This window comes from Engystomops pustulosus, chromosome 4 (assembly GCF_040894005.1).
Source record: "Engystomops pustulosus chromosome 4, aEngPut4.maternal, whole genome shotgun sequence".
NCBI lineage: Eukaryota > Metazoa > Chordata > Amphibia > Anura > Leptodactylidae > Engystomops > Engystomops pustulosus.
In genome coordinates, this window is record NC_092414.1 from 124,217,042 (window position 1) to 124,230,432 (window position 13,391).

General features: G+C 43.9%; 1 protein-coding gene across 2 annotated transcripts in view; it reads left to right on the forward strand.

The window, feature by feature from the left end:
- The first annotated feature begins 5,373 nt into the window (after positions 1-5,373).
- DMTF1 (cyclin D binding myb like transcription factor 1) overlaps positions 5,374-13,391 on the forward strand; it is a 36,207-nt gene continuing 28,189 nt past the window's right edge. The window contains exons 1-2 of one of the 2 annotated variants that reach the window (XM_072147295.1): positions 5,374-5,522; positions 11,243-11,361. In XM_072147295.1, coding sequence (XP_072003396.1) covers positions 11,250-11,361 — 112 coding nt within the window. In that variant the 5' untranslated portion in view covers positions 5,374-5,522; positions 11,243-11,249. The remainder of the gene's footprint in view (positions 5,523-11,242; positions 11,362-13,391) is intronic. The other variant, XM_072147296.1, reaches the window with a different exon arrangement.

Below are 13,391 nucleotides of genomic sequence, written 5' to 3' on the forward strand. Positions count from 1 at the left end.
GATTCTAGGAGCCATAACTTTCAATAATACAGCGGGTACCTGGCCTGTATGGAGAGGGAAAAGCCCTATGGAGAGTCTTCTCCATAAAGCCCTAACCTCTTTATGACGTATAATTACTATGGGCAGTCCTTAAGCAAGTAAAATACATTTGCTTTTTTACCATGATTAATAATGATATGTTTTGTGATACATTTTGCCTAATGCATTTCCAGTGTGTTTCAAAATGCAATAAAAATGCATAGTGTGAACGTACCCCAAGAGTGTTAAGGTAATATTTCCATGTAGCATATTTTGGGGCCTTGGATCCTCAGCCTGACTATAGCATGGCTTTTGTTTGTGAAAGAGTAAATTCTTGTTGATGTCGTGTATTGTGGTGTATCTAAACTCTTCCCGCTCTGCGTCTGATCTGGACCCCAGAGTTGCCTGTAAGAACTGCCTGTAAGATGACGTCAGTGCATGTGCATAGGCTGACACTGCTAATACACTGCAATACATCACTATTACAGAGTATTATCATGAACAAGCAATCAGACGATTGCTTGTTCATGTCCCATGGTGGAAATAGTAAAAAAGTTTTAAAAAAAATGTTATTCAATAAAAAATAAAGAAATCAATAAAAATGCCCATAAGCCCCATAATATATGGAGACATAATGCAAAAAAAAAAGTCTAAATCATAACACAAACCCCACACATATAGTATCACCACGTCCATAACAACCCATAGAATAAAAGTAAATAATTATTGAACCCGTACGATGAACGCCGTTAAAAAAAAAATTTTATAAACCCACCAAAAATTATGATTTTTAACAATTCAATCCCACAAAAAAATGCTATAGAAAGTGATCAAAAAAACATATGTACTCCAGAATGATACTGGTGCAAAGTACAACATGTCCCGCAAAAAACAAGTCATCAACCAGCTCCGTAGCCAAAAAAGGAAAATTGTTATACCACTCGGAAGACGACAATGCAAAAATTATAGATTTAATTCCCACATTAGGTTTTATTTGACAAATTTAGTAAAAGTAAAAAAATATTCATGTCTGGTATCCCCATAATCGTACTGACCCATAGAATAAAGATAACATGATTATTAGGCTTTACGGAGAACACCAAAAAAAAAAAAAAAAAATCCAGTACAGAATTGATGCTTTTCTATTCCTGCCCTCAAACAAAAAGTTCCTGAATTTTCAACAATAGGTGATACCAACCCCAAATTGGTAACACTGGAAATAGCATCTCATCCCGCAGAAAAAATGCCGTCACCAGGCCCCAATAACGCAAAAGTTAAAATTTTATAGCCTACAAAAGGGGCCAATGAGGAAACTAAAATCCTGGCAGCTGCAGGGCGCTCCTTCCCTCCTGCGCCTCACTGTGCTCACATAAAACAAGTAACGTCCACATGTGGGGGGTCTCTGTACTCAGGAGAAATTATAGAACAAATTGTATGGTGCTTTTTCTATTTTTATCTTTTGAAAATGTGTAAATTTTAGGGCTAAATGAAAGTATAACCTTCAAAATTTGACCATTCTAAATTTCACCTCCATTTTGATTCAATTACTATGAAGATCTCAAGGGGTTAACAATCTTCCTAAAAGCTGCTTCTGAGTTTGAGCTAGTTTGAGAGATGCAGATTTTAAAATGGGCTGGTTATATAGGGGGTTTTTGATGCCAAATATGTAAAATTTCATTCAAAACAGTATTTATCTGCAAAAGAGGAAATTCTGAAAATACGAAAAATTAATATTCGATTTGTAGGCCGCGCGACATCAAAATAAATTATCCAGACACTTCAAAAATAATGAAAATGTAAAGTAGACGTATGGGAAATGCTATTCAGCAACTTATTTAGAATTAGTAAATTTATCTGCCTGAAAACGTAATGATTTTGAATTTTGAAAATGGCAAATAACTCATCATTTTTCTTTTTTGTAAATAAACGCAAAACTTATCAGCCAAAATTCAACTGTTCAAGACAAATACGATCGCCAGGTTTGAACATATGACTATAAGATATCTCTACACATGTTCATCATTTACATTCAGGAGGTGTGAAGCTAATTATTTTCAGTTTGGGGCATATTTTTTTACTAAATTTTACACTTTGCATACAAACCATGAATGTGTCTATGAATATAATAAAATTTTAAAAAATGGGGTAAGCATCTGCTTTCAGAAAATATATGGTTTGTTTGAGTTGAGTATTATTCTTTATGCTGTAATTTCGGTTTTATTTGGTCCAAATTGCTCTGCCCAATAACACAACAAAGTTTTCAGAAATGACTGTCAGTGAAGATCTTTGCAGGGAAGAAATGGCATAACAGATAGAAATAATGCTGCCAGCAGATTACAATAGTTGGTGGAAGTTACAGACTCCCTTTGAAGGGAACCTACTACCACATATCTACCAATAAAGGTAGATCGGGTGGTACGTACTTTGTTCCTCCTACCAAAAATCTTCGGCCTGCAGCTCCTCGTACCTGCACGCCCTCGCTTGCGCAGACGGCAGGATCCTCAGACGAGGGCTGAAGATTTTTGATAGGAGGATCAGAGGCTACCGGGGTGTGGAATAGCCGCGGTGTGTAGCCTCAGCTCCGGCTACTCCACACCCAAGTAGCCGCTTTAGAAAATGTACATATTTGCCAATTAAAAGTTATCAAAAGATTGTGAGGACATGAGAATTAGTCCTTTAAAGGGCTATCCTCACGTGCTATAGATATACCTACCATCCGATTTACCTTTATAGGTAGATATGTGGTGGTAGGTTCCCTTTAAATACCTCAATAAAACAAATAAGAAACATTTTGCTTTACACTGACTAGTCTGTCAGGTATATTTTACAGTATATTGCATTGTGATGGATGTCATTTTTGATTAATTTTATTGTGGAGTTCTGCATAGAAGAGAGATGGGGCAGATTCTTCCATTTTCTCTATGTGAGACATTATAGCATCTAGTCTTGCCTTCCAGCTTTCGGTGCGGTATCCAGATTTGTTTTTCCAGGTACACAAGATTAATGAAGGTATGTGCCAGGATCAGGGAGAAGTCGCTAACAGGGACATATACATATGTGGAAATTAGTGTATATCACATAGCTGCACCCCATCTCCCCCCCGTCATGCACGCACATAGCTGCACCCCATCTCCCCCCCGTCATGCACGCACATAGCTGCACCCCATCTCCCCCCCGTCATGCACGCACATAGCTCCACCCCATCTCCCCCCCGTCATGCACGCACATAGCTGCACCCCATCTCCCCCCCGTCATGCACGCACATAGCTGCACCCCATCTCCCCCCCGTCATGCACGCACATAGCTGCACCCCATCTCCCCCCCGTCATGCACGCACATAGCTGCACCCCATCTCCCCCCCGTCATGCACGCACATAGCTGCACCCCATCTCCCCCCCGTCATGCACGCACATAGCTGCACCCCATCTCCCCCCCGTCATGCACGCACATAGCTGCACCCCATCTCCCCCCCGTCATGCACGCACATAGCTGCACCCCATCTCCCCCCCGTCATGCACGCACATAGCTGCACCCCATCTCCCCCCCGTCATGCACGCACATAGCTGCACCCCATCTCCCCCCCGTCATGCACGCACATAGCTGCACCCCATCTCCCCCCCGTCATGCACGCACATAGCTGCACCCCATCTCCCCCCCGTCATGCACGCACATAGCTGCACCCCATCTCCCCCCCGTCATGCACGCACATAGCTGCACCCCATCTCCCCCCCGTCATGCACGCACATAGCTGCACCCCATCTCCCCCCCGTCATGCACGCACATAGCTGCACCCCATCTCCCCCCGTCATGCACGCACATAGCTGCACCCCATCTCCCCCCCGTCATGCACGCACATAGCTGCACCCCATCTCCCCCCCGTCATGCACGCACATAGCTGCACCCCATCTCCCCCCCGTCATGCACGCACATAGCTGCACCCCATCTCCCCCCCGTCATGCACGCACATAGCTGCACCCCATCTCCCCCCCGTCATGCACGCACATAGCTGCACCCCATCTCCCCCCCGTCATGCACGCACATAGCTGCACCCCATCTCCCCCCCGTCATGCACGCACATAGCTGCACCCCATCTCCCCCCCGTCATGCACGCACATAGCTGCACCCCATCTCCCCCCCGTCATGCACGCACATAGCTGCACCCCATCTCCCCCCCGTCATGCACGCACATAGCTGCACCCCATCTCCCCCCCCGTCATGCACGCACATAGCTGCACCCCATCTCCCCCCCCGTCATGCACGCACATAGCTGCACCCCATCTCCCCCCCCGTCATGCACGCACATAGCTGCACCCCATCTCCCCCCCGTCATGCACGCACATAGCTGCACCCCATCTCCCCCCCGTCATGCACGCACATAGCTGCACCCCATCTCCCCCCCGTCATGCACGCACATAGCTGCACCCCATCTCCCCCCCGTCATGCACGCACATAGCTGCACCCCATCTCCCCGTCATGCACGCACATAGCAGCACCCCATCTCCCCGTCATGCACGCACATAGCTGCACCCCATCTCCCCGTCATGCACGCACATAGCTGCACCCCATCTCCCCGTCATGCACGCACATAGCTGCACCCCATCTCCCCGTCATGCACGCACATAGCTGCACCCCATCTCCCCGTCATGCACGCACATAGCAGCACCCCATCTCCCCGTCATGCACGCACATAGCAGCACCCCATCTTCCCGTCATGCACGCACATAGCTGCACCCCATCTCCCTGTCATGCACGCACATAGCAGCACCCCATCTCCCTGTCATGCTGCACCCCATCTCCCCGTCATGCACGCACATAGCAGCACCCCATCTCCCCGTCATGCACGCACATAGCAGCACCCCATCTCCCCCCGTCATGCAGGCACATAGCAGCACCCCATCTCCCTGTCATGCACGCACATAGCAGCACCCCATCTCCCCGTCATGCACGCACATAGCAGCACCCCATCTCCCTGTCATGCACGCACATAGCAGCACCCCATCTCCCTGTCATGCACGCACATAGCAGCACCCCACCTCCCCGTCATGCACGCACATAGCAGCACCCCAACTCCCCGTCATGCACGCACATAGCAGCACCCCATCTCCCCGTCATGCACGCACATAGCAGCACCCCATCTCCCTGTCATGCACGCACATAGCTGCACCCCATCTCCCTGTCATGCACGCACATAGCAGCACCCCACCTCCCTGTCATGCACGCACATAGCAGCACCCCATCTCCCCGTCATGCACTCACATAGCTGCACCCCATCTCCCCGTCATGCACGCACATAGCTGCGCCCCATGGTCGCCCCCTCCACCCGCCTCTAGCCATTATCTCCCAGCACTGTAGCCTCCATAGCGCTGCGCTGGGCCCTCCCCTTCCTCCGCGGTCACGTGGTCCTCTCCGTGGCTTCCCCTGGCTCTATGTGTTGCTGTGTTTCTGCATCCTGGTATCTCAGAGCCTCCATCCTGCTCGCCAAGTGCCCGGACTGAAAACAGGAAGTGAGTATGAGGCCCGGCCCTATGACAGCAGGCAGTGAGCGCCTTTATCAGTCAGGGGAGCCCCGACACCATAGAGGCAGGAGCCCCCGGAGCCACCATATGCTGTGCCCTCCAGCTGCCAGTGCTGCTTCCTGCTACATAGTAACAACTAATGGAGAGTATTAAACTTGTCAGAACCGGGTCCTGGACCTCCCCACCACAAGAAATCAGTATACTGACTCCCAGCTCACCTCCCCCACAGCAAAGAATAGGCTTCCTATGGCACCTCAGTCATATCAGTGGATGTGGGACCCTCCTAACAGAGATCAAGGGTGGGGGCATTATGCTCTATAGTCCACTGTACAAAATTCGCCCAGTATAGTAGCAGAAGAATCTGGAAAAGCTGGGTGTTTACAGCAGAGCTGCCTCACTGTATTAGGACCCTCATAGTAAAAATGAGTATTTAAGGAGAATTCATTGGAAGACCAAGTTTTGAGGTCAGAACTATGTCTTCTGACATCCCCAGGTGATGGTCCAGTAACATCTGTGTCTGGATAGGAAGAGGAAGGATGTTATCAGAAGACATGATGCTCATCCATTCATTGCAATGTCAGGAAGCCTTGTCTTGTTTTCTCAATAAAATCAAGGCAGCACCAATGTAAACACCCAGCTTTCCCATGTGCTTCTACAGTCATCCAATCCATACTGGGACTCCCGAGGTACACACATCTACTGTCATTGCTGTGGGAGTAGAGATCACATGTCGATGACGCGGGCTGCGGATCTCTTGTGTAGCCTTAGGCCCCATTCACACGTTTTTCACGTGCGTGTTCTGTGGATGCATTGCACTTTGGCACATTTGTAATTAATGTTTTTTTTTCAGACTTGCTGTTTTTCACGCACCCACGTGTTTAAATCTCAGCATGCTCTACTTTTGCAAGTCACGTGTGTGAAAAACGCACCATACAAGTCTATAGAGATGCCTCAAAAATGCATCACACTCTGAGACAAGTGCAATGCATTTTATCACTGATCAATTGCCATAGAAAAGATAGTGCTCAGTCCTGAGTCGTTTTCACACATGTTATCTGCGTGTAAAAAAACGCATTTAGAATGACATTGAACAAACTCTGACTGAAAACTGATTGAACTTTGATGAAAAATGTCAGTTTTTCACTGACCAAACCCTGATCGCACCCTGATCAGACTCTAACGTGATCTGCAACGCAAGTGTGAAAGAGGCCTTCGTCCTAGCAGGGATGGCAGTATATGAACAGTCTCTGGCACAGGTTATGTCAAACAAGTCTCTTAAATAAGGCCCCACATTTCTACCAGTAATGAATGGGATATGCTGATGCTCTTCTCTTTAACCCTTTCACGACCCGTGACGTAATAGCACGTCACGGGTCGGCCGCGGGTGCATGGAGAGGGCTCACGCGCTGAGCCCTCTCCATAGCCGGTAAGTCTTTGCTGCATATTGCAGCAAAGGCTTACCGGTAACACCCGCGATCGGTGCTAGCACCGATCGCGGGTGTTTTCACCTCGATCGCCGCCGGCAATGCTGCCGGCGGCTTCAAAAGCATGGCGGCGCGTGGGCGCCGCCATCTTTTCGAGGATCGCCGCTCCCCGTGACGTCATCGGGGAGCGGCGATCCGTCGCTATGGTAACCTCGGGTCTCGCGAAGACCCGAGGCTACTTTTGGTTAACCCATGCATTACAATGTGCTATCAGCACATTGTAATGTATGAGGAGTAAAATCCCCATATACTGCCATACTGTAGTATGGCAGTATATGATAGGATCGTGCAGACCCCCTAGGGTTAAAGTACCCTAGGGAGTCTGAAAAGTACTAAAAGTAAAAATAAAAAAAAGTTAAAAAAAAAAAAATGATAATAAAAAACCCTAAAAACTCAAATCACCCCCCTTTCCCTAGAACTGATATAAATATAAATAAACAGTCAAAATCATAAACACATTAGGTATCGCCGCGTCCGAAAATGCCCGATCTATCAAAATATGATAACGGTTTTTCACTGCGTTTAATCCCGTAACGGAAAATCGCGCCCAAATTCGAAAATGGCACTTTTTTTGTCATTTAAAAAAATTAAAAAATTCTATAAAAAGTGATCACAAGGTCGTACAGTCCTAAAATTGATAACATTGTAAACGTCATCAAAATCCGCAAAAAACGACACCTCCCACAGCTCAGTACACCAAAGTATAAAAAAGTTATTAGCGCCAGAAGATGGCAAAATCCCCAAAAAAATTTTTGTACAGGAGGTTTTAATTTTTTTAAATGTATGAAAACATTATAAAACCTATATAAATTTGGTATCCCCGTAATCGTACCGACCCGCAGAATAAAGTAGACATGTCATTTGGGGCACACAGTGAAATCCGTAAGATCCAAGCCCACAAGAAGGTGGCACAAATGCGTTTTTTTACCAATTTCACTGCATTTGGATTTTTTTTCCCGCTTCCTAGTACACGGCAGGGAATATTGAATACCATCTCTATGAAGTGCAATTTGTTACGCAGAAAATAAGCCGTCACACAGCTCTGGACATGGAAAAATAAAAAAGTTATGGATTTTTGATCATGGGGAGTAAAAAATGAAAATGAAAAAACAAAAAAGGGCAAGGTCCTGAAAGGGTTAAATTCTGTGAACATAGAATAACACATGCAACCTCTTATGAGATGACCTGCCATATCTATTGTGGTCCTAATCCTAATTTGTACCCCGAATGTCGCAACACTGGCCTGATATACACGAAAATATTTTTTGAAAAAAAATATGTATAAAAATGGGTTCCAGCCCAAATTAAAAACAAGTTAAAACCAAAAAGAATAATAACATATTAAAACATGAAGTGATCGCATTCTTCAGACTCCATAAATATGGCCTTATTTATATTGTAGTTATACACATAATGACGTACAAGCCCTAAAATGATCACAATTCCTGGCGCACCACTAGGAATTGTGACTGTTTCCCCCCTTACACCAAGGCATGCTTGGCGGTGGTGTGGGTTGGGGAGTTCCTGCCCCATACTTGTGCCCTAGCTATAGCCTGCGCCCTGGCCCAAGCAGGCACAGGATAAAACATGGTTCTACTCCAGACAGTACCTGGCTAAGAATTTTATGCCAACCAAGCCAACCCCTGGATACATCAGGAGGCAGAAGTCTCAAGATATATCCAGAGGGGCGGGGGAACATCATACTCTGTTGCACCTAGCGTCAGCTAATGATAAATAAGGTATGAATAAGGATGCATTTACCATGTTTCACCAGTTTTCTCTTGTATCAAGAATGTGAGCCCCTTATAGTTTCAATATACACCACTGCTCAAAAGTTTGGGATCACCCAATTTTGTGTTTTCCATGAAAACATTTTTTTCAATTGAGTTGCAAAATGAATAAAAAAAATACAGTCCAGATATTGACAAGGTTTGAAACATTTTTTTCATTTGATATAATAATTTTCTCCTTCAAACGTTTCTTTCATCAATGAATGCTCCATTTGCTGCTATTACAGCACTGAAGACCTTTGGCATTCTAGCAGTTAATTTCCTGAGGTAATCTGGGGGAATTTCACCCCATGTTTCCAGGAGCCCCACTCACAAGTTGGATTGGCTTGGTAGGTAGTTTTTGCGTACCATACGGTCAAGCTGCTCCCACAACAGCTCAGTAGGGATGAGATCTGGTGACTGGGCTGGCCAATCCATTACAGATAGAATACCAGCTGTTTGCTTCTTCCCTAAATAGTTCCTGCAGATTTTGGAGCTGTACTTTGGGTCATTGTGCTGTTGTAGGATGGAATTGGCTCCAATCAAGCGCTGTCCATAGGGTATGGCATGGAGCTGCAAAATGGAGGGATAGCCTCCCTTTTCCCCTTGTACAAATCTCCCAATTTACTAGCATCAAAGCAACTCCAGCCCCTCATATTACCTCCACCATGTTTAATAGATAGTGTCAGGCATCTTCCAGCATCTTTACAGTTGTTCCGCATCAAATGTTCTTCTGCATGATCCAAACACCTCAAACTTAGATCCGTCTGTCCATAGCACTTTTTTTTTCAATCTTCTGTCCAATGTCTGTGTTCTTTTTCCCATGTTAATCGTTTCCTTTTATTAGCCAGTCTCAGATATGTTTTTTTCTTTGCCACTCTGCCCTGAAGACCAGCATCCTGGAGTCGCCTCTTCACTGTAGAGGTTGACACTGGCATTTTGGCGGGTACTATTTAATGAAGCTGCCAGTTGAGGACCAGTGAGGTGTCGGTTTCTCAAACTAGAAACTCTAATGTAGTTGTCTTGTTGCTTAGTTGTGCAGCTGGCCTCCCACTTCTCTTTCTACTGTTTGTGCTCTCGTCTGTAGGGAGAAGTACACACCGTTGTAGAAAATCTTAAGTTTCTTGGCGATTTGTTACATGGAATGGCCTTTTCTAACAACAAGAATAGACTGTTGATTTTCACATGAAAGTTCTTTTTTTTCTGGCCATTGTGAGAATTTCTTAGAACAAACAAATGTTATTTTCAACCAGTTTAAAGGAAGGTCTGTCTTATAGCTTTTCTAATCAGCCAAACTGTTTTCGGTTTTGCTAGCATACCTGAACAAGGGTTTTCTAAACATCCATAAGCCTTCTTCCACAGTTAGCAAAAACAATGGGGCTCATTTACTTAGCGGGCACTTGAGTTCACAGAAAGTGCACTGTCCGACTATAATGCACTGTGCCGCAATTCACCAAGATGGTGCGCCCTATATCCTCAGGAGTTCACCATCTTTTTACTGGTGCACGTAAGTGCTTGGGTTTGCGACACAATTTGAAAGTTCAATCCCATTTTCATACATATATTTTTCAAGACCTGTTTTGTATATTCTTGTATTCTCCGTGTACATAGAATTCTGGAGCATCGTTTTTTTTTAGAAGTCTGTCTTGTAATTTTTCTTATTTTTCCTGCTATTTCTGAATAAAATATGGGTGAACAATCCCCTGGGGATTTTAGAGGAACAGCACAGAATTCTAAGAGAAGACCCTCAGAATTGTTATACACATTTTACCAAAATAGACATGTCAGGAGAAGTGCCAGATCTGCTTTAAGTGTTATCTATCTGCTACTGCTCAGGGGAAACATAGAAGTTGTATGTGACAAATCTCAACAAGGCTGTTCCATATATATCTCCACTCAAAAACTGAAATTTTGGTGTAATTGTAGGCTCTAATCTATTTAGAAGTGAGTGTGTGTGAATTGGGACACAGTTGAGCCCCCTACTCACACAGCAGATGGGGTCTGTGTTATACAGCTGGCACCTGCCTGCAGTCTCCACCACAGTAGATAAGTCAGTTTCTGGTCATTTTAACCCTTTATAAGCTGCGGTCGATTCAAATATGCAAAGTCCTTGTACAGTGTGAATGTGCCCTAAATGCAAAATAAGTTTATGATGATTTTTAACTTTGCCACATACCATTTATCAATCTGCTCAGCTCTATAACATTGCAAGAGACTGAACAGAAGTTCTCAAGTGACAAAAGTTTTGGAAATACAAAGGAATTTAGACTTTTTACTGAAACGAACTGTTGAATGTTCCAAATACAGAATGTTCTGATCAGTCAGGTAGAAGGTTCATGTACAGATTAAAACATACAACCCGTGAATTTTTATTAATAAATCACATACATGTCTGCTTTATTATAATGTTGGTATACCATGTTGTATATAGTCTCTGAATTGTATTTTTATGCAGGTTGAGTATGAGCACAGCTGAAGACGAGTCTGGAAAAGTGAAAGTACAAAGCAACAGGAACGCTCTAACACTCACACAGGACCTGGATGGAAATTTAATCCTCCATTGTCCTCAAAATGGTACCAGGAATATCTGTATATTTTCTCTCCATTAATGTAGCCAGACACAATACAAACACTTTAGTAAATAAAAACAAATAATATTTAGATTAACAGCTTGAAGGCTAATTCACATGCTTTGCTTCCTTGTGACATAAACATCAGGTAAATGTTTGCCTATAGAGATTACATATATATCTATTCATCATTTATCTCCAGGTGACACAGTTCTGCAGCCCCCGCATTGCTCCTTGGCTTTGATAGGTACCAGGTGGCACGTGGCTGCCATAGCCAATCCGTGGCTGAGCATTGACATTCCCATGTCACTGCAAGCCACTGTCTATGTGATTTGCCACCCAGCACAATGACTGGGTGCTGCAGAGCTGAATCACCTTGGAAAGTAAGGTAAGCAAGCTTTATTATTTTTTTTCTAGACAAAAAAAAAGTAATAATTCTGACAACCACTTTAACTCTTCCTTTGAAGAAAATGAAGAGGCACTTAGAGGGTCAGAAGGACAGTACATGTCTTATGAAAAGCTTTAGGGTTTGTTCACACATCTGTATTGTGCTCTGTTTTTTTGTATATACAATAAAACATATGTGCTGCCTTTTACTTGCGTAAAATACTGAGCAAAATTTTCTGTGTGAACATACCCTTTGGCACATGGCTCATTCATTCTGTAAAATAGAGAGCTATATGTAGGGTGTATTTCCTAGATTGCCCCAAAGCCTGAACTAAAAGTCATATATGATGCTAGGTAACACTGCTGCATGGTGTGACCACAGACCTATACTAAAAATACAATACAATATAGAGCTTTAATCCCACAGGGACTCCTAGCATGATATATGATGAAGAGAGTCAGTGTCTAGGGGCAGAGCTTAGTGCAAGACATATGGGTGTTATATGTTCCCTTATTAAAGGACCAAATACAGCAGCATTTCAAGGGCTGCAAACAGATTAATTTTTCGCTGTTTGCATTGGCGTGTGATGCAAGCCACAAACAGGGCAGGAATAGGACCTGCCCTGAGTTTTGAGCCCTTAGATATGAATTTATTTGTGTTCTATCGAATCAGCGAATTGCACCTGCAAATAACTATGTTGAGGACTAAAGCCTCTTGTATACAAACATGCATTTCACATGCCGCAAACAAGGGGCACAAGTTCCTTGGTTTGCGTTACATGTATTTGCTCACATGCTGTTGACAGGAAAAGAGACTACCCAAGCCTTAACTGGGGAAGAAATAGGCTCATGCACAGGAAACCCCAAGCATCCCAATTGCTTTTGACATTGGATCACCATACACTAAAAACATTGTAAAATGGTAAAAGGTATACATTTATATTATTGGGCACAATTTATATTTGCAGAAAAAAATTCTAAGCCTAGCTGGCATTTATATATCCCAGTTCTGGCATCACATACTACATGCAGTACAGGCCAAAAGTTTGGACACACCTTCCCATTCAAAGATTTTTCAGTATTTTCATGACTATAAAAAATTGTAGATTCACACTGAAGGTATCAAAACTATGAATTAACACATGTGGAATTATATACTTAACAAAAAGTGTTAACTCAAAGTATGTCTTATATTCTAGGTTCTTCAAAGTTACCACTTTTTGCTTGAATTGCTGATTTGCACACACGGCATTCTCTTGATGAGCTTCAAGAGGTAGTCACCAGAAAAGGTTTTCACATTACAGATGTGCTCTGTCAGGTTTAATAAGTGGGGTTTCTTGCCTTATAAATCGGGTTGGGACCATTGTGTTGTGCAGAAGTCAGGTGGATACACAGCTTATCGTCCTACTGAATAGACTAATAGAATTTGTATTATGGCTAGAAAAAAAACAGCTAAGTAGAGATAAACAAGTGGCCATCATTACTTTAAGAAATTAACATCAGTAAGTCCGAACAATTGGGAAAACTTTGAAATTGTCCTCAAGTGCAGTTGCAAAAACCATCATGTGCTACAAAGAAACTGCCTCACAAGAGGACCGCCCCAGGAAAGGCAGACCAAGAGGCACCTCTGCTGTGAATGATAAGTTA